The following is a 21,363-nucleotide window of genomic DNA, read 5'->3' as shown; positions in this document are numbered from 1 at the left end:
ACACGGTCTTGTAACCATCACCAGCAAATACGTATTTATTTATTTATTATTATTTTTTAGAGATGGTGTCTCACTCTGTCTTGATCTCCCACGCCGGGGTGCAGTGGTGCCATCAGAGCTCACTGCATCCTCCAACTCCTGGGCTCAAGCGATCCTCCTGCCTCAGCCTCCTGAGTAGCTAGGACTACAGGCACCCACCACCACCCCCAGTTAATTCAAAAAATTGATTCTTCTTTGTAGAGACAGGGTCTCATATGTTGCCAGGATCCTTGCTCTTTGACCTCCCAAAGTGCAGAGATTACAGGCATGCACCACTAATGCCGAGCCAAATACTTATAATTTAAATTATCGTTGGGCTGGGTGCGGTGGCTCACGCCTGTAACCCAGCACTTTGGGAGGCTGAGGGGGAAGTTCACCTGAGGTCAGGAGTTCCAGATCAACCTGGCCAACATGGTGAAACCCTGTCTCAACTAAAAATACAAAAATTAGCTGGACATTGTGGTGGACGCCTGTAATCCCAGCTAACTGGGAGGCTGAGACAGGAGAATCGCTTGAACCCAGGAGGCAGAGGTTGCAGTGAGCCAAGATCGCACCATTGCACTCCAACCTGGGCAACAAGAGTGAAACTCCGTCTCAAAAAATAATAATGAAATAAATTATAGTTGGAAAAAAGGGGTTTCCTAAAGACCCAAAGGAAATGGCCTCTTTGTTCCTGAAGCCACAGAGAGGATTTTTCTGCTCCCCACAACTAGTTTTCCTTGTGAAAATTCATAATTGCTACCAGCTTGTTCTCCTCTCTGTCACTATACATCTGTCCTTGAAGCCTTATTTGAACAAAGAGTTCTGGTATCACTCCGATGCCTAGAAACTGTTGCCGTTCTGTGAAACCGACCACCAGAGGAAATCCATGCTTCTCATTGGTTGCCTTACAAAGATGGTAACTTGTTGCCCTGGTGACAATGTTACAATGACAGGTGGCTCTGCCAAATCAGAACACAATAATACTTGCTTCCCCTCCTGGGTGAAGGATGGAAAATAAAAGTAAAAGCCTTGACGGCTGTCAGACTTCTTTACCAAAGAGCTGGAAAGCACTCCTTGGCCCCATTTATGCAAACACTTCTCATCTACAGATGATCCAGCTTCGGAGTGGGAGTCTAAGCGGCTGCCACGACCACCGCTTGGCAGAGGACAGGCTGGGGGCTCTGGCATGACCTGCAGGGGCCAGGCTGTGACTTGGAGCAAGAGGTAGCAAGAACCTCAAGGCAGTGAACATCAAAAGAGAGATTTCCAGGGCTAAACACCCTAGGTTTTTTCTTCCTTCTGAACCCTAACCCTAACCCTCTTGGCTCACTGCAACCTCCACCTCCCGAGTTCAAGCAATTCTCATGCCTCAGCCTCCCGAGTAGCTGGGATCACAGGCGTGCGCCACCATGCCCAGTTAATTTTTGTATTTTTAGTAGAGGTGGGGTTTCCCCCTGTTGGCCAGGCTGGTCTCGAACTCCTGAACTCAAGTGATCTGCCTGCCTCAGCCTGCCAAAATGCTGGGGTTACAGGCGCCAGGCCAAGTATCTTATTTTAAAGGTTACAAAGAATATAGATGTGGATAAAGTAAAAGTTTCTTTGCATGACTACTTTCCTGCAAGAAATGAGGGGGAGGGGATTACGAAACAACTCACACCCCCCAACTGAGGAACTGTCGATGAAAGGAAAGGTGCTGACGGGCCCGTCTGGCCATGGTTTCCTGGAATAAAATTGAGCCACACACCTCCACAAATCCCCAGCCTCCGGCATGTACCCCAGAAGTACTCACACTCCACCTCCTTCTGTGATCGCAACAGCCCTACGCAACATTACAGAGGGCAAAACCCATGCTAGGGAAGGTGGGGCTACTGTCAAAATGTCACCAGGGCCAGGCACAATGGCTCACGCCTATAATTCCAGCTCCTTGGGAGGCCAAGGCGGGAGGATCCGTCGAGCTCAAGTGTTTGAGTTCAGCCTGGGCAACATAGGAAAACCCCCGTCTTTACAAAAACTTTTTAAAAATTAGCTGGGTGTGGTGGCATGCCCATGTAATCCCAGCCGCTACTTAGCAGGCCGAAGGGGGAGGATCTATTGCTTCAGCCCGGGAGTTTGTGGCTGCAGTGAGCTATGATTGCACCACTGCACTCCATTCTAAGTGACAGATAGAGACTCTCAAAAAAAAAAAAAAAAGCAGGGCACGGTGGCTTATGTCTGTAATCCCAGCACTTTGGGAGGCCGAGGCAGGCAGATCACCTGATGTCAGGAGTTCGAGACCAACCTGGCCAACAAGGTGAAACCCCGTCTCTACTAAAAATACAAAACTTAGCTGGGCATGATGGTGGGTACCTGTAATCCTAGCTACTTGGGAGGCTGAGGTGGGAGAATCACTTGAATCTGGGAGGTGGAGTTTGCAGTGAGCCAAGATTGCGCCATTGCACTCCAGCCTGGGCGACAGAATGAGACTCTGTCTCAAAAAAAAAAAAAAAAAAAAATTGGGGCGCATTGGTGGCTCACACCTATATTCCCAGCACTTTGGGAAGCTGAGGCAGGAGGACGGCTTGAGGCCAAAAATTCAAAACCCAGCCTGGGCAACATAGCAAGACCCCATCTCTATGAAAAAAAAAAAAAAAAAGTCACCAGGCCAGCTAGCCTAGATTTCAGAGCCAGAATTTGTCTAATGCCATTGTCTTTACTTTTTCTCTCTTTTTTTTTTGAGACAGAGTCTCACTCTGTCACTCAAGCTGCAGGGCAGTGGGACAATCTCAGCTCACTGCAACCTCTGCCTCCCAGGCTCAAGCGATTCTCCTGCCTCAGCCTCCCAAGTAGCTGGGATTACAGACATCCACCACCATTTCCAGCTAATTTTTGTATTTTTAGTAGAGGTGAGGTTTCACCTTTTTGGTCAGGCTGGTCTCCAACTTCCCAGCTCAGGTGATCTGCCCACCTCAGCCTCCCAAAGTGCTGGGATTACAGTTGTGAGCCACCACGCCTGGCCTGCTCTTCATTCTTTTTTCAGAACTTTCTCAGCTGCCAACAGAGACAGAAACTGAATCATCTCAGAAGGGAATGAAGGAGGCTGAGGGCGGGTGGACTGCTTGATTAGGAGTTCGAGATTCGCCTAGGCAGAGACATGGCAAAAGCCTGTCTCTGCTAAAAATACAAAAATTAGCTGGGCGTGGTGGCACATGCCTGTAATGCCAGCTGCTTGGAAGGCTGAGGCAGGAGAATCACTTGAACTCGGGAGGCAGAGGCTGCAGCGAGCCGAGATCGCACTACTGCACTCCAGCCTAGGTGACAGGGTGAGACTCTGCCTCAAAAAAAAAGAAGGGAATGAAGGACACCCAAAATGGAGCCTCTGTCTGCCAGGGCTTTGCTATCCTGGCCTTCCCACCCCAGCCCTGGAGACCTCATCTCTGATCTCACCAGAGCGTAACCTTCCCATTCGCAGGGCCATTTCCTTACCCAGAAACCTTTTCACAATGTTCTTGGCAGCAGCTGTTGGTCAACTGTGTTTTAAGGTTTTTGAGCAACTTTACAGAAAAAAAAAAAGGGAAGCTCCCCTCAATGTCTGGGTCTCCCCCTGGGTGGCCTCTCTTTGTCACCTTACTCATTTCCACGAGATTTCCTTGCTTCATTGAGTTACATCACCTCCTTTTCCTGTCTGGGGCCAGGACGCCTCCTCTGCAGGTCTCCAGCACTGATTCCTTTGTCCCCGATTTCTCTGCCAGGGTTGCTGGCTTCACCATCCCACCACCACTGCTGCTGGCCCAGCCCGCAGCTTTAATTTCCCTGGACCCTCATGTTTTTGTTATTTGTGGGTTTTTTTTGGAGATGAGGTCTTGCTCTGTCACCCAGGCTGGAGTGCAGTGGTGCAATCACAGCTCACTGTAGCCTCCACCTCCCAGACTCAAGTGATCCTCCTGCCTCAGCCTCCCAAGTAGCTGGGCATGCACCACTAGGTGCAGCTACATTTTTTGTAGAGGCAGGGGTCTTGCTATATTGCCCAGGCTGGTCTCAAACTCCCAGCTTTAGATGATCCTTTCACCTCAGCCTCCCAGAGTGCTGGGATTACCAGCATGAGCCATTGCACCAGTTCTCTCATGTATTTTTTTATTAATTGATTTATTTATTTACTTATTTTGAGACAGAGTCTTGCTGTACCATCCAGGCTGGAGTGCAGTGGCGTGATCTCAGCCCACTGCAACCTCCACTCCCCCGGTTCAAGTGATTCTCCTTCCTCAGCCTCCCAAGTAGCTGGGATTACAGGTGCGTGCCACCATGCCTGGCTAATTTTTGTATTTTTAGTAGTGACGAGGTTTCGCCATGTTGGCCAGGCTGGTCTCGAACTCCTGACCTCAGGTGATCCACCCAACTCGGCCTCCCAAAGTGCTGGGATTACAGGCGTGAGCCACCGCACCCAGCCTCCCTCATGTATTTTTAAGCGGAACAGGTTCAAGATCACAAATGTTTTCCTCTCACTATTTCAATGAGTTTATATTCTAGAATCTCCTGCACACCACAGGAAGGAGAACTCTCACCCTGCAATGCACATAAATACATGAGCTCACCATTGTTCTCACCCAGTAATCAGAATCATTAATGATAATAATTAGTAATAAATTTATTTTTACTATGTCTAATAAATTAGATAGTAATTATTATGGCAGCCAAGCGTTCCTGGGTGCTCCCTAGATGCTTCCAATGGAGCCACACATGACCCTCAGGGCTGTGCCCATTCCAGGCTCTTCTGCTGAGCTCATGTAACCGCTTGCCTCAAGGCATTCCGCAAATAGTACATAAGTCAATGTATCATGTTGTCACTTTCTGTACAAACCAGCTAGTTCCTGAGGGAAGCAGAAAGCCTTTTTCAGAAGAACCACAGCTAATTCCAGTAGAAGGAATGATAAAGTTAGACATAACCCTCAAGAGAGTAATGAATCAAAAATGGATGGTGGGCCAAGCGCGGTGGCTCATGCCTGTAATCCCAGCACTTTAGGAGGACGAGGCAGGTGGATCATTTGAGGTCAGGAGTTCAAGACCAGCTTGGCCACCATGGTGAGACACCGTCTCTACTAAAACTACAAAAATTAGCCTGGCATGGTGGCGCATGCTTGTAGTCCCAGCTTCTTGGGAGGCTGAGGCAGGAGAATTGCTTGAACCCTGGAGGTGGAGATTGCAATGAGCCAAGATTGCATCACTGCACTCCAGCCTGGGCAACAAGAGCGAAACTCTATCTCAAAACTAAACAAACAACAACAACAACGAAACTGATGGCTGCTAACAACTTTTTTCTTTTTTTTCCTTTTTTATTTTTATTTTTTTATGATACAGGGTCTCACTCTATTGCCCAGACTGGAGTGCAGTGCTGAGATCATAACTCAGTGCAGCCTCAACCTCGTGGACTCAAGTGATCTTCCCACCTCAGCCTCCCATGTAGCTGGGAATACAAGCAATTGCTGCCACATCTGGCTAATTATTTTATTTTGTTTTATTTTATTTATTTATTTTTTGAGACAGAGTCTTACTCTGTCACCCAGGCTGGAGTGCAATGGCATGATCTCAGCCCACTGCAACCTCCGCCTCCTGGATTCAAGTGATTCTCCTACCTCAGCTTCCTGAGTACCTGGGATAACACGTGTGCACCACCACGCCTGGTTAATTTTTGTATTTTTAGTAGAGACGGACGGGGTTTCACCATGTTGGCCAGGCTGGTCTTGAACTCCTGACCTCAAGTGATCCGCCCATCTCAGCCTCCCAAAGTGCTGGGATTACAGGTATGAGCCATCATGCCCGGCCTTTATTTTATTTTCAGTAGAGACAGGGTTTTGCTGTGTTGCCCAGGCTGGTCTCAAACTCCTGGGCCTAAGTGATCCTCCTGCCTTGGCCTCCCAAAGTGCTGGGAACTACAGGCGTGAGCCACTGGGCCCAGCTCCTGCTAACATCTTTATGTGGAGAGTTACTGGGGACCAGGGACATTCCCCAAACCCACCCATCAATCGTAGTGACATGACATTATGGACCCCCTGATGTGATGTGCCAGCAAGTACCCAGCCCCACCAGCATTATATTATTCTGGCTACAACTGACCCTTATTCCAATAGAGCATGTGGTTCTAAGCCATTTATAGGGTAAACATTGGGGCAGGGATGGGGAGAGAGGAAGCAACCTGCCAAATCCAGAATGAGGATCATTCCTCAGTACCAGAAGAGAACCAGAAAGAAAGCACCCTAAGTGGGGATACCACGAGGAAGTAAAGCAGGGGCCTCTCCAAGCTGGGGAAGGGAAGGAGGAAGGAGTACAATAGCTTGCAAGGCACAGCATTGCGGATGATGGGAATAGCAGGTGCAAAGGTTCTGGGGCAGGGACAGTGTGGTGTGTTTGAAGAACAGCAGCCAGGTCCACCATGAGGTGGGAAATGGACTTGGGGGAAGGGATCTCCTAGGATAATTTTTTTTTTTTTAGACAGGGTTTCGCTCTTGTTGCCCAGGCTGGAGTGCAGTGGCGTGATGTCTCACTGCAACATCTGCCTTCCGGTTTCAAGAGATTCTCCTGCCTCAGCCTCCCGAGTAGCTGGGATTACAGGCGCCCACCACCACGCCCAGCTAATTTTTGTATTTTTAGTAGAGACGGGGTTTCACCGTGTTGGCTAGACTGGTCTTGAACTCATGACCTCGTGATCCGCCCGCCTCGGCCTCCCAAAGTGCTGGGATTACAGGCGTGAGCCACCGCGCCCGGTCCCCCAATTTTTTTTTTTTTAACACAACTTCTCGCTTTGTCACCCAGGCTGGAGTACAGAGGCACGATCATAGCTCACTGCAGCCTCGAACTCCTAGGCTCCAGCGATCCTCACAGCAGGGTTTTGAGGATCTGCATAAAGCGTGCAGAGGGAGCTTGACTTCGTGCTCGTTAGGACCTGATATTGTCAGCTGCCGCTGCCAACAGGGACACATAAATATTTGTAGACTCAATATTTGCCTTTAGTGTGAAGACATTGCATCACCTGGGTATAAGTAAGGAGCAGAGGCAGAGGCGGTTTAAGCAACAGACTTTTGTCTCCGCTGAGAACCACGGAATAACCCCTGACCTACTTCCCCGTGGTGTCTAATTAGGGTCACCTCATCTCCAGTTACAGACGCGGAAGAGCAAAGAAACCGGGAAATTGCGCCGCAGCGCCCCCTGGCGCTCGCAGCGCGTGCCTACACAAGCCACTCCCGGAGCAAAACTGCGGCTTCCCAGGAAGTTGAGTTTAAATGTTTTTCTTTTTTCTTTTTTCTTAATCTAGAAAAGATCATTTATTGTATCAAGTAACTACCCAGTTAGGCGTGAATACATTTTTAAGTTTTTATTAAAACGAGTATTGGCCGGGCGCGGTGGCTCACGCCTGTAATCCCAGCACTTTGGGAGGCCAAGGCAGGTGGATCACGACGTCAGGAGTCAGAGACCATCCCGGCCAACATGGTGAAACCCCGTCTCTACTAAAAATACAAAAATTAGCTGGGCGTGGTGGCGCGCACCTGTAGTCCCAGCTACTCGGGAGGCTGAGACAGGAGAATCGGTTGAACCGGGGAGGCGGAGGTTGCAGTGAGCTGAGATCACGCCACTGCACTCCAGCCTGGGCGACTGAGTGAGACTCCGTCTCCAAAAAATAAAAAATAAAATAAATAAAATAAAATATAAAATAAAAAGAGTATTGTAGAGATTGGCTGGGCGCAGTGGCTCACACCTCTAATTCCTGCATTTTGGGAGGCTGCGGTGGGAGGATCTCTTGAGCCCAGGAGTTCAAGACCAGCCTGGCCGACATGGCAAAACTCCATCTCTACTAAAAGTACAAAAATTCACTGGGCATGGTGTCGCACGTCCATGATCCCAGCTTTTTGGGAGGCTGAGGCAGGAGAATCACTTGAACCCAGGAGGCAGAGGTTACAGTGAATCGAGATCACACCACTGCATTCCAGCCTGGGCAACAGAGTGAGACCCTGTCTCAAAAATACATATATTTAGGAATTTGCTATGTTGCCCAGGCTGGCCTCAAACTCCTGGCCTCAAGCAATCCTTCCACCTCACCCTCCCAAAGTGCTGGGATTGCAGGCGTGAGCCACTGTGCCCGACCTTGAGCTTAAGTTTTAAACATTAAAACCACCTCCCTCCCACTCCCTGCACCTCCTGTAAGTTAAAACGCATCCCTGCTGAGGCCCTGCAAAGGCATATCCAGGGCAGGCGGACCCCAGGGGTCCACAGCCGACCCACTTTCTTCCCCACACCTCATCCCCTTCACAACTCTCCTCATCCATCTCCCTGCCCTGGTGGGAGATTCGGATAAATCCTAATTGTGGAACTGCTGAATCAGAGGGGGCTGCATTTTCCTCAGCCCCCACCTGCAAATTGTGTGTGCAGTTTTTCTGGGATGAGTGTCCTTAGATTTCCCTGAATTCTCAAAAGGATCTGTGACCTCAAAATCAGGAGAGAGGCCGGGCGCAGTGGCTCACGCCTGTCATCCCAGTACTTTGAGAGGCCGAGGTGGGCAGATCGCTTGAGCCCAGGAGACAAGCCTGGGCAACATAGCCAGACCCAGTCTCTACAAAAAATTAAAAGATTAACTGGGCTTGGTGACGTGCACTCATGGTCCCAGCTACTCAGGAGGCTGAGGTGGGAGGATCGCTTGAGCCCAGGCGGCAAGAGAGGTTCTACCTCTGAAGAGGCTGCTTCCCCATCCTCTGCCCCCCCGCCAGGCACCCACTCCATCAGCGAGAATTTCACTGCCAACATGAGACATGGGTCCCTACCTGTCCCAACTCAGACCCTGTCTATGATGTCCTATGGCCTCAGCAGGGACCAAAACCCTCACCATGGTCTGTGTGGCTCCACGTGGTTCTCAGATTGGGTTGCAGGTCAGTACCCTCCCCTCCAGCTCCTCAGGGGCCTCCTGCATTCTCTGGCCTTGGCTTCTGCTCTACCCTCCCCTCCCCTCCCTTCCCTTCACCCTCTTCATTTTCATTCTCTATGCAAATGCCACCTCCTCTAGGAAGTCTTCCCTGATTGCCCCCAGTCTGGGTGGATTAGATGTGATATGGGCTCCCACAGCCCCTTTTGCCTCAGATTACTAGTGTGGCTGGCTGTATATCTGTGCCTCAGAGAGGTTTCTTTTCCTTTTTCTTTTCTTTTCTTTTTTTTTGAGATAGGGTGTCACCTTGCCACCCAGGCTGGAGTGCAGTGGCATGATTATAGCTCATTGCAGTCTCAACCTCCTGGGCTCAAGTGATCCTTCCACCTGAAAGTCCTGAGCAGCTGGGACTACAGGCGTGTGCCACCAGGTGCCAGACTAATTTTTCTTATTTTTTGTAGAGATGGGGTCTTGCTATGTTGCCCAGGCTGGTCTTAAACTCCTAGCCTCAAGCGATCTCCCACCTCAGTCTCCTGAGTAAACTGGACCCCAGGTGCAAGACATCATGCTGATAAAAAAATTTTAAAAAAATTAATTTTAAAATTTTTTTGTGGAGACAGGATCTTGTTATGCTGCCCAGGCTGGTCTCGAACTCCTGGGTCTAAGCGATCCTCCCACCTGGGCCTCCCAAAGCACTGGGATTACAGGTGTGAGCTACCTCGCCCGGCCTCTCCTGTTCTATTGGCGCTGTGAGATTCACACCTCACTTGAGTGCTATGGGCTGAACTGTGCCCTCTCCACAAATGTCTATGCTGAAGTCCTGCCCCCGCAACTGCCTCAGAAAGTGACCATACTTGGAGATAGGAGCTTTAAAGAAATAATTAAGTAAAAATGAGGTCATATGCATGGGCCCTAATCCAATATGACCAGTTTCCTTGTAAGAAGAGCAGATTAGGATCACAGACATGCACGGGGCGGGGGGAGGAGACTGTGTGAGCACACCGGGAAAAGACAGCTGTCTACAAGGAGAGGAGAGAAGCTTCAGAAGGAGTCACTCCTGTGGACATCTTCATCTTGGACTTCCAGTCTCTAGAAACAGAAGACTATACATTTGTTTGTTTGTTTTGAGACAGAGTCTTGCTCTGTTGCCCAGGCTGGAGTGCTACGATGTGATCTCGGCTCACTACAACCTCCGCCTTCCGCATTCAAGCAATTCTCCTGCCTCAGCCTCCCAAGTAGCTGGTACCACAGGCGTCCACCACCACACCTGGCTAATTTTTGTATTTTTAGTAGAGACAAGGTTTCACCATGTTGGCCAGGCTTGTCTTGAACTCCTGACCTCAGGTGATCCACCCGCCTTGGCCTCCCAAAGTGCTGGGATTATAGTTTTGTTTTTGAGATGGACTTCTCGCTCTTGTCACCCAAGGCCGGCGTGCACTGGCACGATCTTGGCTCACTGCAACCTCTACCTCCCAGGCTCAAATGATCCTCCCGCCTCAGCCTCCTGAGTAGCTGGGACCACGGTGCACACCACCACACTCAGCTAATTCTATTTTTTTGTAGACACAGGATCTCACTATGTTGCCCAGGCTAGTCTTGAACTCCTGGCCTCAAGTGATCAACCTGCCTTGGCCTCCCAAAGTGCGACTACAGGCATGAGCCACGGTGCCTGGCAATTTCTGTTGTCACCTAGTCTGTGGTACTTTGTTATGACAGCCCTAACAAACAGACACACCCACTGAAGGCCCTGATAGGTCCTGCAGTCAGGAGTCTCTGTGAACTCCGTGGGGCTGGGAGGAGAAAGCAGGGAGAGTTTGTTGTGTGCCTCGCATGAACACAGCAGAAGCTGAACACAACTCCTGGCATCGTGTGCCTACAGGTCCCCTTGAAACAGTTCTAGGGGGGTTGGAGTTCCAGGGTCCATTCTGCTTAATAACAGTATTAACGGAGCAGCCAAAATGGTTCCAGTGAAAATGGGGTAGCAGCAGCTGTCACGCTTGCATGCTGCCAGCCATCCTGCGCTATCTCCGTTCTCTCCTCTGCAAAGCAGCTGCTATTTTGGGCTCCCTGTTTTTAGATTGGGAACCCCGTAAGTTGGCCAGGGCCTCACCGCTAGAAAATCTTAGAGCCGATATTCAAATGAGAGTCCAATTTTTTTTTTTTTTTTTTTTTTTTGAGACGGAGTCTTGCTTTGTTGCCCAGGCTGGAGTGCAGAGGGGCAATCTCGGCTCACTGCAGCCTCCACCTCCTGGGTTCAAGCGATTCTCCTGCCTCAGCCTCCCAAGTAGCTGGGACTACAGGTGCACACCACCACACCCAGCTAGTTATTTCGTATTTCTAGCAGAGATGGGTTTTCACCATGTTGGCCAGGCTGGTCTTGAAGTCCTGACCTCAAGTGATCCTCCCGCCTTGGCCTCCCAAAGTGCTGGGATTACAGGCGTGAGCCACCGTGCCCTGTCGAAAGTCCAAGTTCTTAACCTCCATGTGGGCTTGAGATGCCCTCGGGGGCAGGGAGAGACTAATTCTCCTTCTGAGAGGATAATAGGGGTTGGTGGGGCCTGGGGCACAGGCCTGGCTCAGCACAACTCCCAGGGGCTCCCTTGGTGAGAAAGTGAGGTAGGCACTGGCTGGCAGAGACAGGAAGAGTTTATTTCTCTGGAAAGGAAGGGGTAGGGGGCGGGGCCAGGGGTCAGGGCAGGGCGATGTCCTCCAGCTTCTTGTCCAATGTCTTCAGGTCATCCAGGAAGCGGGTTGGGGTGAGGATGTGTGAGGAGCCTGTGCAGGAGCAGAGGTTTGGGGACGATGCTGGGGAGCACTGCCTTCGTCTTTGACAGGCTCCCGGTCCCGGCTGGTGTGGGGCTGTCCCTGTCCCTCAGCAAACCAGGTCCCTGACTCGAAGGACTCTGAGGTCTAGACACCTAGAAGGTACAAGCCTAGCCCCCGGGAAGCCAAGCCCCAGAGCCCCAGGGTCCCAGTCCTGGTGACTTACCAATGAGCACCTCCCACTTGCCCTCGGTGGCCCTGGTCACCTCGTAGGCGGCCCTCATCTCTGACATGGCCACACCGCCCATGACATACACGATGAGCCGGGGACCCGCCCGGGCCTCTACGCCAGCCTTGTTCTTGTGCCAGTGACCGAAGCGGGCACTGTGCAGGGCAGGGGCAGAAAGTTCAGGCAGGAGGCCCTCACCGCCGCCAGGCCGCCCACCTAACATGGACCCAGGCGTGGGCGGGGGCGGCCCCGGGGCCTCACCTGACAGCGGCCTGGGAGCTGGCTGTGGGGGCGGGGTCGGATACGAAGGGCCACAGGTTCCTGTCCAGCCGGTCCTCCACGGCGTCCTGGCGGCCGAGAAGGGGGTTAGGGGAGGAACCCCAGGCATGGGGCCCGGGGTCAGGAGTGCCCCCCACGGGGTATTCAGGGGCCAAGATCCTGGCAGACAGGAACCAGCATCTCCAACTCCTGCCTCTGGGGGACCCAGGAGTCTAGGCCTCTAGTCCATTGGGGACCTAGAAATCTAGATCCATAACTCACTGGGGACCCACGAATCTAATACCATAACTCCTTGGGTACCCGGAAGTCTAAACCCACAGTTCCTTGGCGACCCAGTAGTCTGGGCCTCCAGGCCCTTGGGGACCATCAGTCAATACCCCCAGCCCTTTGGGGAACCCAGCTTCTGGGCTCTCAGCCCCTCCGAGCCCCAGAAGTCCAGGTATTCAAGATCCATGGGGATGAGGAGGCCCAGGTCTCTGGCCCCCAGGCAGAAGGAGGAGCCGGGGCTCTTAGAGGGACAAGGAGGAAGCCAGGAAGCTGCCCGGGCCCATTGCCATTGGATGGTGCTGCCCTGGGATCCTGGGAAGGCTAGGGCTGGGGCTCAGGGGCACTCCTTGGGGACAGGGGAACAGACTAGAGAGATATGGAGGAGGCAGCCGGCAGGTGGGGAGGAAGTGAGGCTCCCCAGCACAGGCCCCGCTGTCGCCCCAATTCCTCAGCTGCGGGCTTGGCGTGCCCCCCTCGGCAGAGCAGATCGGTGCCAAGGGAATGCCAGCAATGAGCATTTTCCCCTAAGCCCTGAGGCTTAGCGCCTCAGCAGGAGGGAGGCTGAGCCACCAGCTGATGCGGAGGGCTGGCCCCCACCCTGACCTGCCCACCCAGTACCTCCATTACGTCCTTGATGACCGGGGTCCAGCGGGACAGCTGATAGGTGGGCTCCATGCGTTCTCTTGGCTCCAGCCGGCTGGAGGTGCCCGAGCCCTACAGGCAGGGCAGGGAGGGCCACAGGGGGATTGAGGGGAAGGAGGCTGGTCACAGAGGGGCTGGGCCTGGTGTGGCTGGTAGGGTGGGGGATGGCAGGCAAAGATGGGGAAGTGGAACAGAGAGCGAGAGAGAGCGAGAGACAGCGAGAGAGCGAGAGAGAGAAACAGTGAGCCAGACAGCCAGAGAAAGAGAGCCAAAGGGAGAGAGAGCAAGCCAGAGAAAGACAAAGACAGAGGCAGAGAGAGGCAAAGAGATAAGAGGCAGTGAGACAAAGTATGAGGGCAAGGAGAGAGACGAGAGATGAAGCAGGAAACAGAGAGAGGAAGACGGGGACAGAAGGGGGACGGAGAGGGGAGGGGAGCGAGACAGAGAACAGAGAGAAAGGGGAAGGCAGAGAGAAGGGTGAGAGAGAGAGAGACATGGAGAAACAGTGCACAGCGAGATGGATGAGGGATGGGGGAGAGATGGGGACGGGGTGAGGGCACCCTGGAAGGGGACGCACAGGGCCAGACAGAGACAGGAGAGGCTCACCCGAGAGTCAAGCACACACATGGCTGTGTGTGGGTGCTGGATGGGTGCGGGGGACCCTCAGAGACCCATGGGAGCCCAGATAGATAATGTGTTGTAGCCCCCACGCTGGGGACCCTACTCCCTGCCTCTAGCACTCAGACCACCCACCCCCAACCGCACCACTGCCAGGACCAGCCTGGCAGCGCCCATGTCTCACTCCCCCTGCCTATTGTGTGAGCTGGGACTGGGAGAGGCCCCAGTGTCCTCTGGGCCCCAGACCAGATCCGAAACACTGCTTTTGGCCTCCCAGCAACCACACCACGCCAGGAACCACACCGTGCCCGTGCACCACCGGCCCTCTGCCTTGCAAAGCCCCGGCTGTGATCCGCACCCTCTCCCCGGTTCCCCCCATGCCCGTTCCTGGCGTACCCCGGGGTTGGTGACAGTGCCTCCCAGCTGCTCCAGGTTGCGGATGAGGCTGCTGTGCGCCTGTACATTGGCATGCTGAATCAGCTTGGCCAGGTTCTCCTCACTCACACCTGGGGGATGGGAATGGGCGGGGTGGAGGCGGCGGCCTGGTGGGCTCCCAGGTTTAGGGGAGTTTGGGGTGGGCTGAGGAGCTCCCAGGACTCTGATGGGAGAATCTTGCAGTGGGGAGGGCCTCAGGACCCTGTGCTAGTGTGAGCAAGAGTGGGAAACCTGGAGGGGGTAGATCAGGGGCTCCTCCAGATGAGCTGAGGGAGCCCCACATCTATAGGAATCAGATGTGAGGGTTTCCACGTCAGCAGGGAGCCCTCACTTCAATGGAGGAATCCCCAAGCCAATGGAGGAGGGTTCCCGGGTCCAAAGGGGTAGCTGTGGGGGTTGGTGAGCCTGGTGAGTGGAAATGGCCCAAGGAGAGCTGTGGGGTTCAGCAGTTCCCAGGATCGTGGGAGACGCTGGCGAATGGGGACATTCCAACTCCCCGCAGCCCCCACCCACCATTCCGAAGAAGGATGTAGAGCAGCAGGACCCGGATCTTGTCATAGGCGGGCACCGTCGCGTCCAGCAGCACCGGCACGATCAGCTTCATGGAGTCCTTGATCTTCTCCCCCTCTGCGTCGGAGCCCATGGCCAGGTCCTGCGGGCATGGGGTCAGCCGTCCACCGGCCGCTATGTGTCAGGGAAGGGGACGGGAGAGGCGGGCCAGGGACGTCCCCAGGATCCTTGGCAAAAGGACATTTGGGTCCTACCTCATCTCAGCACCAGGTCTCTCAAGGTCCCACCCCTGTCCAGGGACAGTCTCTCCACAGGCCCTGCTCCTCACCCAGGTCCCACCTTTCCAATGCCCCACCCACCCAAGCACATGCCACACAACTATCCTGAGACTACCTCTCCAAGGCTCCACCCCTCACCCAGGTCCCAGCTCTCCAAGGCCCTGCCTACCTCTCCAAGGTCCCACCCACCTATGTATAGGCCACATTCCTGTCCTGGGACCACCTGTCCAAGGCTCTGCCCCTCACCCAGGTCCGACCTCTCCAGGGCCCTATCCACCTATGCACAGGCCACACCCTCATCCTAGGATCGGTTCTCCACAAGACCCACTCCTTCCCCACCAGGTCCCACCTCTCTCCAAGGCCCCTGCACCTCTCCACAAGCCCTGCCCCTCCCCCAGAACCCCCCATCTCTACAGTTCAGCCCCTCCCCAATACCCTGCCTTGGCAGAACCATCACCCCTGCCCCCCGCAGGCCCCACCCCACCTGCTCCACACTACACAGCTTCTCCACCGAGCCCTTGAAGTGCTTCATGCAATCATCTGCTAGGTGCAGGTGCGTAGAATACTGCAGGGTGCAGGGTGGGGGTTGGGGGATAACAAAGGCTGAGTCAAGGCAGAACGCAGACAGAGCATGGGGTTGAGGGGCCGAGGTGTCCCCGCTCCCTGCCCACCCGAGCGCACCTTATTCAGCTCCTTCTGGTACTGCGGCATCTTTTTCAGGATCTGGGATAGGTCTTTGATGTTCGCCTGGGGAAGTAGGGGGAAAAGGGTAGGGATTGGGGGGCGAGGCCAGGCAGTGCCCACCTGGGTCCCAGTCCAGGCTCGAAATCCAGGCTGCGGAACTGCGCCCATGGGGAGGGGGGCTTCCTTCCACCAGCGCCCTTGGTGACCTGGGTCCGCCCCTACCTTGTCCGTGGTCAGCCTCTTGCTCTCACAGAAGGTCCTCAGGAGCTCTGTGACCTTCCTGGCCATGAGAGTTAGCAGGGGTGAGATTGAGGGGAGAGGAGCCACAGGCCACGTGTCCCTGCCCCGGGCCATGGGTAAGCCCACTCAGGGGGCACGGGGGGAGGGGGGGTGAAATTGGAGGCCAGTCTGGAGTCACACTGGGGGGTGCTCATGAGGGCCAAAGACTTGGCAGCAGCCAGGGATCCCAAGGCTGCTACCAGGCCCACAGTTGGGGCCGGGGGGGGGATCCGGTCCCCGTGTGCACGCACTTGGACACATCTGCGATGTGCATGTGGCGAAGCTCCACCCACAAGTCATCGTCTTCGTCCAGCAAGACGGCCTTCTCCCGTGCCTCGCTCAGCCCGGTGGTCTCATACCTGGGGAGGAAGGAGGAAGCCTGGGGGTCAGGCGAGCTGAGGACTGCGGAACCAGGCTAGTGGCAAGGGTGGGGACGGGTTCCAAATCTGCAGACCTGTATGTGTCCTGCTCTATGTCCAGCAGATCATAGGCCATGGCCTGGAACGTGAGCTCATGCAGTAGTGGGGACACGGGGTCAGCTGCCCGGTCCATGATCAGCAGCTGGGAGCGGGTTTTCTCTGGGCCCTGGGGTGGGGTTTATGGCAGGAATGAGGCACTGACCCTGAGCTGGCTGGGGCTGCCCCTCACCTCCCAAGCACGCCCCCTCACCTCGCCCAGACTGGGAGTGTCTGCCTTGAAGGCATTCAGCTTGGCCAGGACGGCATGGGCCAACTGGGCTGTGTCCTCTGGGCCCCTGGCGGGGAGGTCAGACACGGGGGACATCATCAGGGGATGGGGTCAAGGAAGGGTTTGAAGGTGAGAGTCAGGGGCTAGGGTAGGGCCGGGGCTGGGGTCAAGGATGGGTTTGAAGGTGAGAGTCAGGGGCCAGGGTAGGGCCGGGGCTGGGGTCACAAGAGAGGTTAAAGGTTAGGTGTTGCACGCGGTTAAGGGGGTGGTGGCATCGGGGTGGGGTCCCCACTTGCGGTAGCGGATGGCCGGGTACTCCTGCAGGGTGGCGCACAGCGTGGCAATCTGCTGGGCCAGCACCTCGAGCTGCCGCGTGCGCTCCTCCGCCCGGAAGGGGCAGTAGAGGTTGTAGGTGCTGTGGGGGGCATCGAGGGAGAACACCTGGGCGAGGAGGGGACAGAAGCACCAGGGTTGCTGCTGCAGGTGCACACCTGCCCCGCTTCCCGCTGCCACCACCTGCACCTCCTGGGAGCCGTCCCTGGTCCCTGAAGCCTGCTTTGCCGAATTGGAGGCAGGCCCAGGTCAACCCTAAACCCATGCCTGCAGGAGTCAGTGGATAAATACCCCAGCCCGTGTCCCTTAGGCTGGCTGGACAACCCCGCAGTGTGCTCTATGCTGCCCCCTGCAGGGGCCCAGTGGGATAGAACTCAAGGCAAGAGCTCCTTGGACTCTGTGGGTACCTCCCCTTTTTAAAATTTTAATTTATGTATCTGTTTTTGAGACAGGATCTCGCTCTGTCACCCAGTCTGGAGGGCAGCAGTGCAATCATAGCTCACTGCAGCCTCGACCTCCCGGGCTCAAGCGACTCTCCCACCCCAGCCCCATGAGTAGCTAGGACTACAGGTGCACGCCACCATGCCAGGCTAATTTCTTTTTTTTTTTTTTTTTAAGAGACGGGGTCTTGATCTGTACCCAGGCTGGTCTAGAACTCCTGGCCCCCAGTGATCCTCCAGCCCTGGCCTCCCACAGCGCTGGGATTACAGGTATGAGCCACTGCGCCCAGCCTCAGTGTCTGTTTCTGAGGGAACAGGGGACATTTGGTCACAAACCCCCACCCCCTGCCCAGGATGAGCCCGGGCCGTACCTGGGCCTCATAGGGGAGGAAGGCAAGGTGAATCTCCTTCAACGTCTTCACCACCTTTGCCAGACGAGAGCGGCCCAGCTCACTGAACAGGGGCTCGGGGCAGGCTGGGGTGAGGCAGGAGTGGGGCATCAGGCCAGAGCAGCCCCCACACCTCCTCGCCCCACCCGCCAACACCCTAGGCTCTCCTCACTCACTGTCGGTGAAGAAGATATGGGCTGCTTTGTAGGTGAAGGTCGGGGTCCCCTTGAAGTCTTTGATCAGGGCCTGAACCGACTGGGGAAGGTGGATCACTCTCTGGGCCTGAGCCTGCACACCCAGGCTCATTGTCTGCCTAGGCCTCCCAGCCACCCCCATCCGCCACCATATGCAAACATGGATGGACAGGGTCATGTATATGTGCACATGCACACTAGTGTGGCATCCACATGGGCACACGTGCACACACACACAGATGCGTACACACACACACACAGATGCACACACAAACACACACACACAGATGCACACAGAGATGCACAGACACACACACATGCACACGCATACAGACACACACATGCACACACAGAGACACACACATGCACACACAGACACAGAGACATAGGCACATGCACACACACAGACACATACACATACAGACACACACACAAACATGCAGACACACACATACACATGCACACGCATACACAGATGCACACACATACACATGCACATGCATACACGCACACTCACATACACATGGACACACATGCACACGCATACACAGATGCACACATACACACATGCAATCACACATGCCTGCAGACATACACACGCACATGCACACATGCACATGTATACACATGCACGCGCATACACACACACGCTCACTCATGTAGGCACCTTCTCCGTGGGGCTCAGCAAATAAATGGCCTCCAGGCTGGGAATGGGTTCCCGCCGTTTGTTGATGTCTTCAACAACTAGTAGGAACAGAGGAAGGGACACAGGTGGGTGGCATCCAGGCAGGGCCACGTGGGGAGTCTCAGGTGTGGGGAGTTGGAGGCTTGGGAAGAAGGGGTGGATGCTTAGGAGGGACTGCAGGAGAAACCCACCTAGGGATCACCAGCTAAGAGCCACACGACAGGGTTCTGCAGGGGTTGTGCAGCCAACTGGTTCCCCAAATTTACAGACAGGGAAACTGAGGTTCTGAGAGAACAGGCTCCCTCAGCACCTGTCCCTCAATGGCAAAGTGACTGGGACACCTCCTGGGGTCACTCATAGAAGGCTCTGCATTCTTGGGACCCCACATCCAGAGTCCACCCTGGAGTCCCACACAGGGCTCCACGCGGGGGCTGCGCGGTCAGGAAGGGGCTGCAGCCAGGGAGTCCTGCAGGGGAGTCCTGCAATCCATGGGCTCCGGCAGTCAGCTTGCAACGTTTAAGAATGGATTTGGTCACATGATCCGGGCTGTCCGTGCAGGGAGCTGCGTACTTGGGAGTTCTGAACGATTTGAGGGGATCCTACACTCAAGGGCTGAACCCTGGGAGCAGGGCACAGTCAGGGGTTCCCACACTCAGGTCCCATCTCACTGGGGACGCGTTCACTCACTGGTGATGCCCTCGGCCAGGATGTCTGACATCTTGCAGCAAGAAGACAAGATGCGCATACTCGGGTGATCCATGATAAGCACCTGTCCAGATGGATGGACAGATGGATGGAGGAGCAGGCGGAAGAGGCCACAGCTGGCCCCAGGAGGGGCCAAGGCCGTGGGAGGGGCAGTTTCAAGGGCTGGCTGGGTGGGAGGACCCAGGACTCATTCACCCAACACCACCCATGTGGACAGGCAGTTCTTTGGGGTCCCACATTCAGGGTCTTCCCCATGGGCCTGATGATGGGCTGCCTCTGGGTACCCAGCCATCTGCCTCGCCCCTACCTTCCACTCCCCATCCTTCTTGACACTCCGAATAACTCCGCTCAGAATTTCTGCAGGGAAGGGAGGGGAGGGGTCAGAATGCTGGTTCTCTGGTCCCACCACTGCCCCAAGCCTTCTCAGCCTTGGGGCTGAACCCCCATCTTAATTCCCATTTACTTTTTTTTTTTAAGAGAGGAGGATCTCACTCTGTCACCTAGGCTAAAGTGCAGTGGTGTGATCATAACTCACTGTGGCCTCCAACTCCTGGGCTCCAGCGATCCTCTTGCCTCAGCCTCCTGAGTAGCTGGGACTACAGGTGCGTGTACCACCCACAGCTAATTTATTTTTATTTCTGTAGAGGTGGGGGCTCTTATTAGGTTACCCAAGCTGGTTTCAAACTTATGGCCTCAAGCAATCCTCCTGCCTCGGCCTCCCAAAGTGCTGGGATTACAGGTGTGAGACACTGCACAGGAATCATTTATTTTTAGCCCCCAGTTCTGCAAATTGGCTTCTGGGGTCACCCCCAATTTACAGACAGGGAAACAGATTCTTAGGCAACATGCAACTCACCTAAGCATCCTGAGTGTCTAAGTGGCAGAGTGCTGGGGCAAAAGGTGCCACTCGATGAACGTTTTAGATGAATGAAAAGAGGAGAACCGGGATCATCTATAGCTCTATCTGCCTCTAGAGCCAGGCTCTCGGCTTCCCCACCTGCTACCTCAAGTATTCCTGCTGTGAGGGTTTCAGCCAGTCCCCCAACCCTGGTCTAAAATGTAGGACCCCTGGTTCCCAGCTCTGAGGCATGCCTAGCTGAGGCTATCCCACTGACCTCCGGCCTCAGTTTCCTCATCTATAAAATGGAATCACTTTTTTTCCAATCTCCACCAATTAAAGGGGTTTGAGCTACAGACTGCCCTGCCTAGAGGAGAGAGTGGAGAGAAGTAACGGGGTGGCCCCGCCCAGCCACGTCCACTGTGTCATGTCCACTGTTATCAAGACGGCCAAGGCGGAAGGAGCAGCTGAGGCCGGAACTCCCCGGGGTGGAGGAAGAGGCGCCCTCCACCCTTCCCCCAAGAACCGGGGCCGGTGAGGCCTGGACGCCTGTGTCCTCCAGCTGCAAGGCGCTCCTGGAAATGGGGCAAGGAGGAAGGCATCCCCTACACCACCCCTGTGGGGCCTGGACACGTCCCCTGAGCGCTCACAGCACCTAGGGTCGCTGACCAGAGCCCCAGGAGGCCCCAAGAATCCAGCCCCTGAACTTTGCCCGGCTTAAGAGGTCCTAGAGTGTGGGCATCCAGCTGTGCCCTCCTCCCCCGGCAGGCACCCTAGGAGGCCCAGGAGTCCGGGCCCCAGCCTACGCCACACTCTACCGGAGTCCCCGGAGTCCGGCCCCCCAATTTTGTTCTGTTCTGGCACCGGAGAGCAGGGGCGTCCAGCTGGGAACCCGTCCCCGCCCGCCCCCTCGAGGGTCAGGTGCTCGGACGCCCAGCCTGGCCCCCAACTCCCAGCCGCCATGAAACCCAGGATCCCAGAGCCTGTGCGTCCCCGACCCCCGTTCCCCACCGGACGCCAGAGCCCGGCTCCGGAGAGGCACTCACTTTCCCCCACCACCGCCTTCAGCCCCGAGGGCGCCATCTTCCCCGAGGGGCGCCGCCGCCGCTTCCGGGTGTGTCCCAAGGTGGGGGCGTGGCCCCGCGCGTCACCCACGTGGACCCCGCCCCGCGGGCCCTGTCCCCGCCCACTGCGCACCTGGCCCCT

The 21,363-nt window shown here is 55.1% G+C and overlaps 1 protein-coding gene across 3 annotated transcripts; it reads right to left on the bottom strand.

The window, feature by feature from the left end:
- Positions 1–11,530: 11,530 nt before the first annotated feature.
- On the bottom strand, positions 11,531–21,333 carry STXBP2 (syntaxin binding protein 2). 3 transcript variants are annotated; one of them, XM_054461888.2, is made up of 20 exons: positions 21,204–21,274; positions 20,176–20,207; positions 19,627–19,676; positions 19,302–19,383; positions 18,597–18,673; positions 17,912–17,990; positions 17,718–17,821; positions 16,866–17,014; positions 16,556–16,640; positions 16,341–16,471; positions 16,138–16,245; positions 15,830–15,887; positions 15,605–15,670; positions 15,408–15,488; positions 14,649–14,787; positions 14,097–14,206; positions 13,059–13,154; positions 12,156–12,241; positions 11,892–12,049; positions 11,531–11,677 (listed from the first exon to the last, which is right to left on the bottom strand). In XM_054461888.2, exons 4-20 carry the CDS (start codon positions 19,372–19,374, stop codon positions 11,592–11,594), a joined length of 1,686 nt encoding a protein of 561 aa, XP_054317863.1. In that variant the 5' UTR covers positions 19,375–19,383; positions 19,627–19,676; positions 20,176–20,207; positions 21,204–21,274; the 3' UTR covers positions 11,531–11,591. The 3 variants fall into 3 exon arrangements, with proteins under 3 accessions (XP_054317863.1, XP_054317862.1, XP_054317864.1); XM_054461887.2 differs by lacking the exon at positions 20,176–20,207 and having other exon boundaries at positions 21,204–21,333; XM_054461889.2 differs by lacking the exons at positions 20,176–20,207; positions 21,204–21,274 and adding an exon at positions 19,855–20,145.
- Positions 21,334–21,363: the final 30 nt, after the last annotated feature.

The sequence above is a fragment of the Pongo pygmaeus genome, chromosome 20 (genome assembly GCF_028885625.2).
Source record: "Pongo pygmaeus isolate AG05252 chromosome 20, NHGRI_mPonPyg2-v2.0_pri, whole genome shotgun sequence".
Taxonomy (NCBI): domain Eukaryota; kingdom Metazoa; phylum Chordata; class Mammalia; order Primates; family Hominidae; genus Pongo; species Pongo pygmaeus.
This window is presented reverse-complemented; position numbering and strand designations above follow the sequence as displayed.

Bases quoted from the DNA above. Each gene is read 5' to 3' on its own strand.
- STXBP2 (XM_054461887.2), bottom strand. From the start codon at position 21,240: ATGGCGCCCTCGGGGCTGAAGGCGGTGGTGGGGGAAA. The intron at 16,246-16,340 runs GTCTGCAGATTT...CTTCCTCCCCAG, and splicing joins ATAGAGCAGGACACATACAG to GTATGAGACCACCGGGCTGA. The intron at 15,671-15,829 runs GTAGGGGCGGAC...CTACTTCCCCAG, and splicing joins AGAGGCTGACCACGGACAAG to GCGAACATCAAAGACCTATC.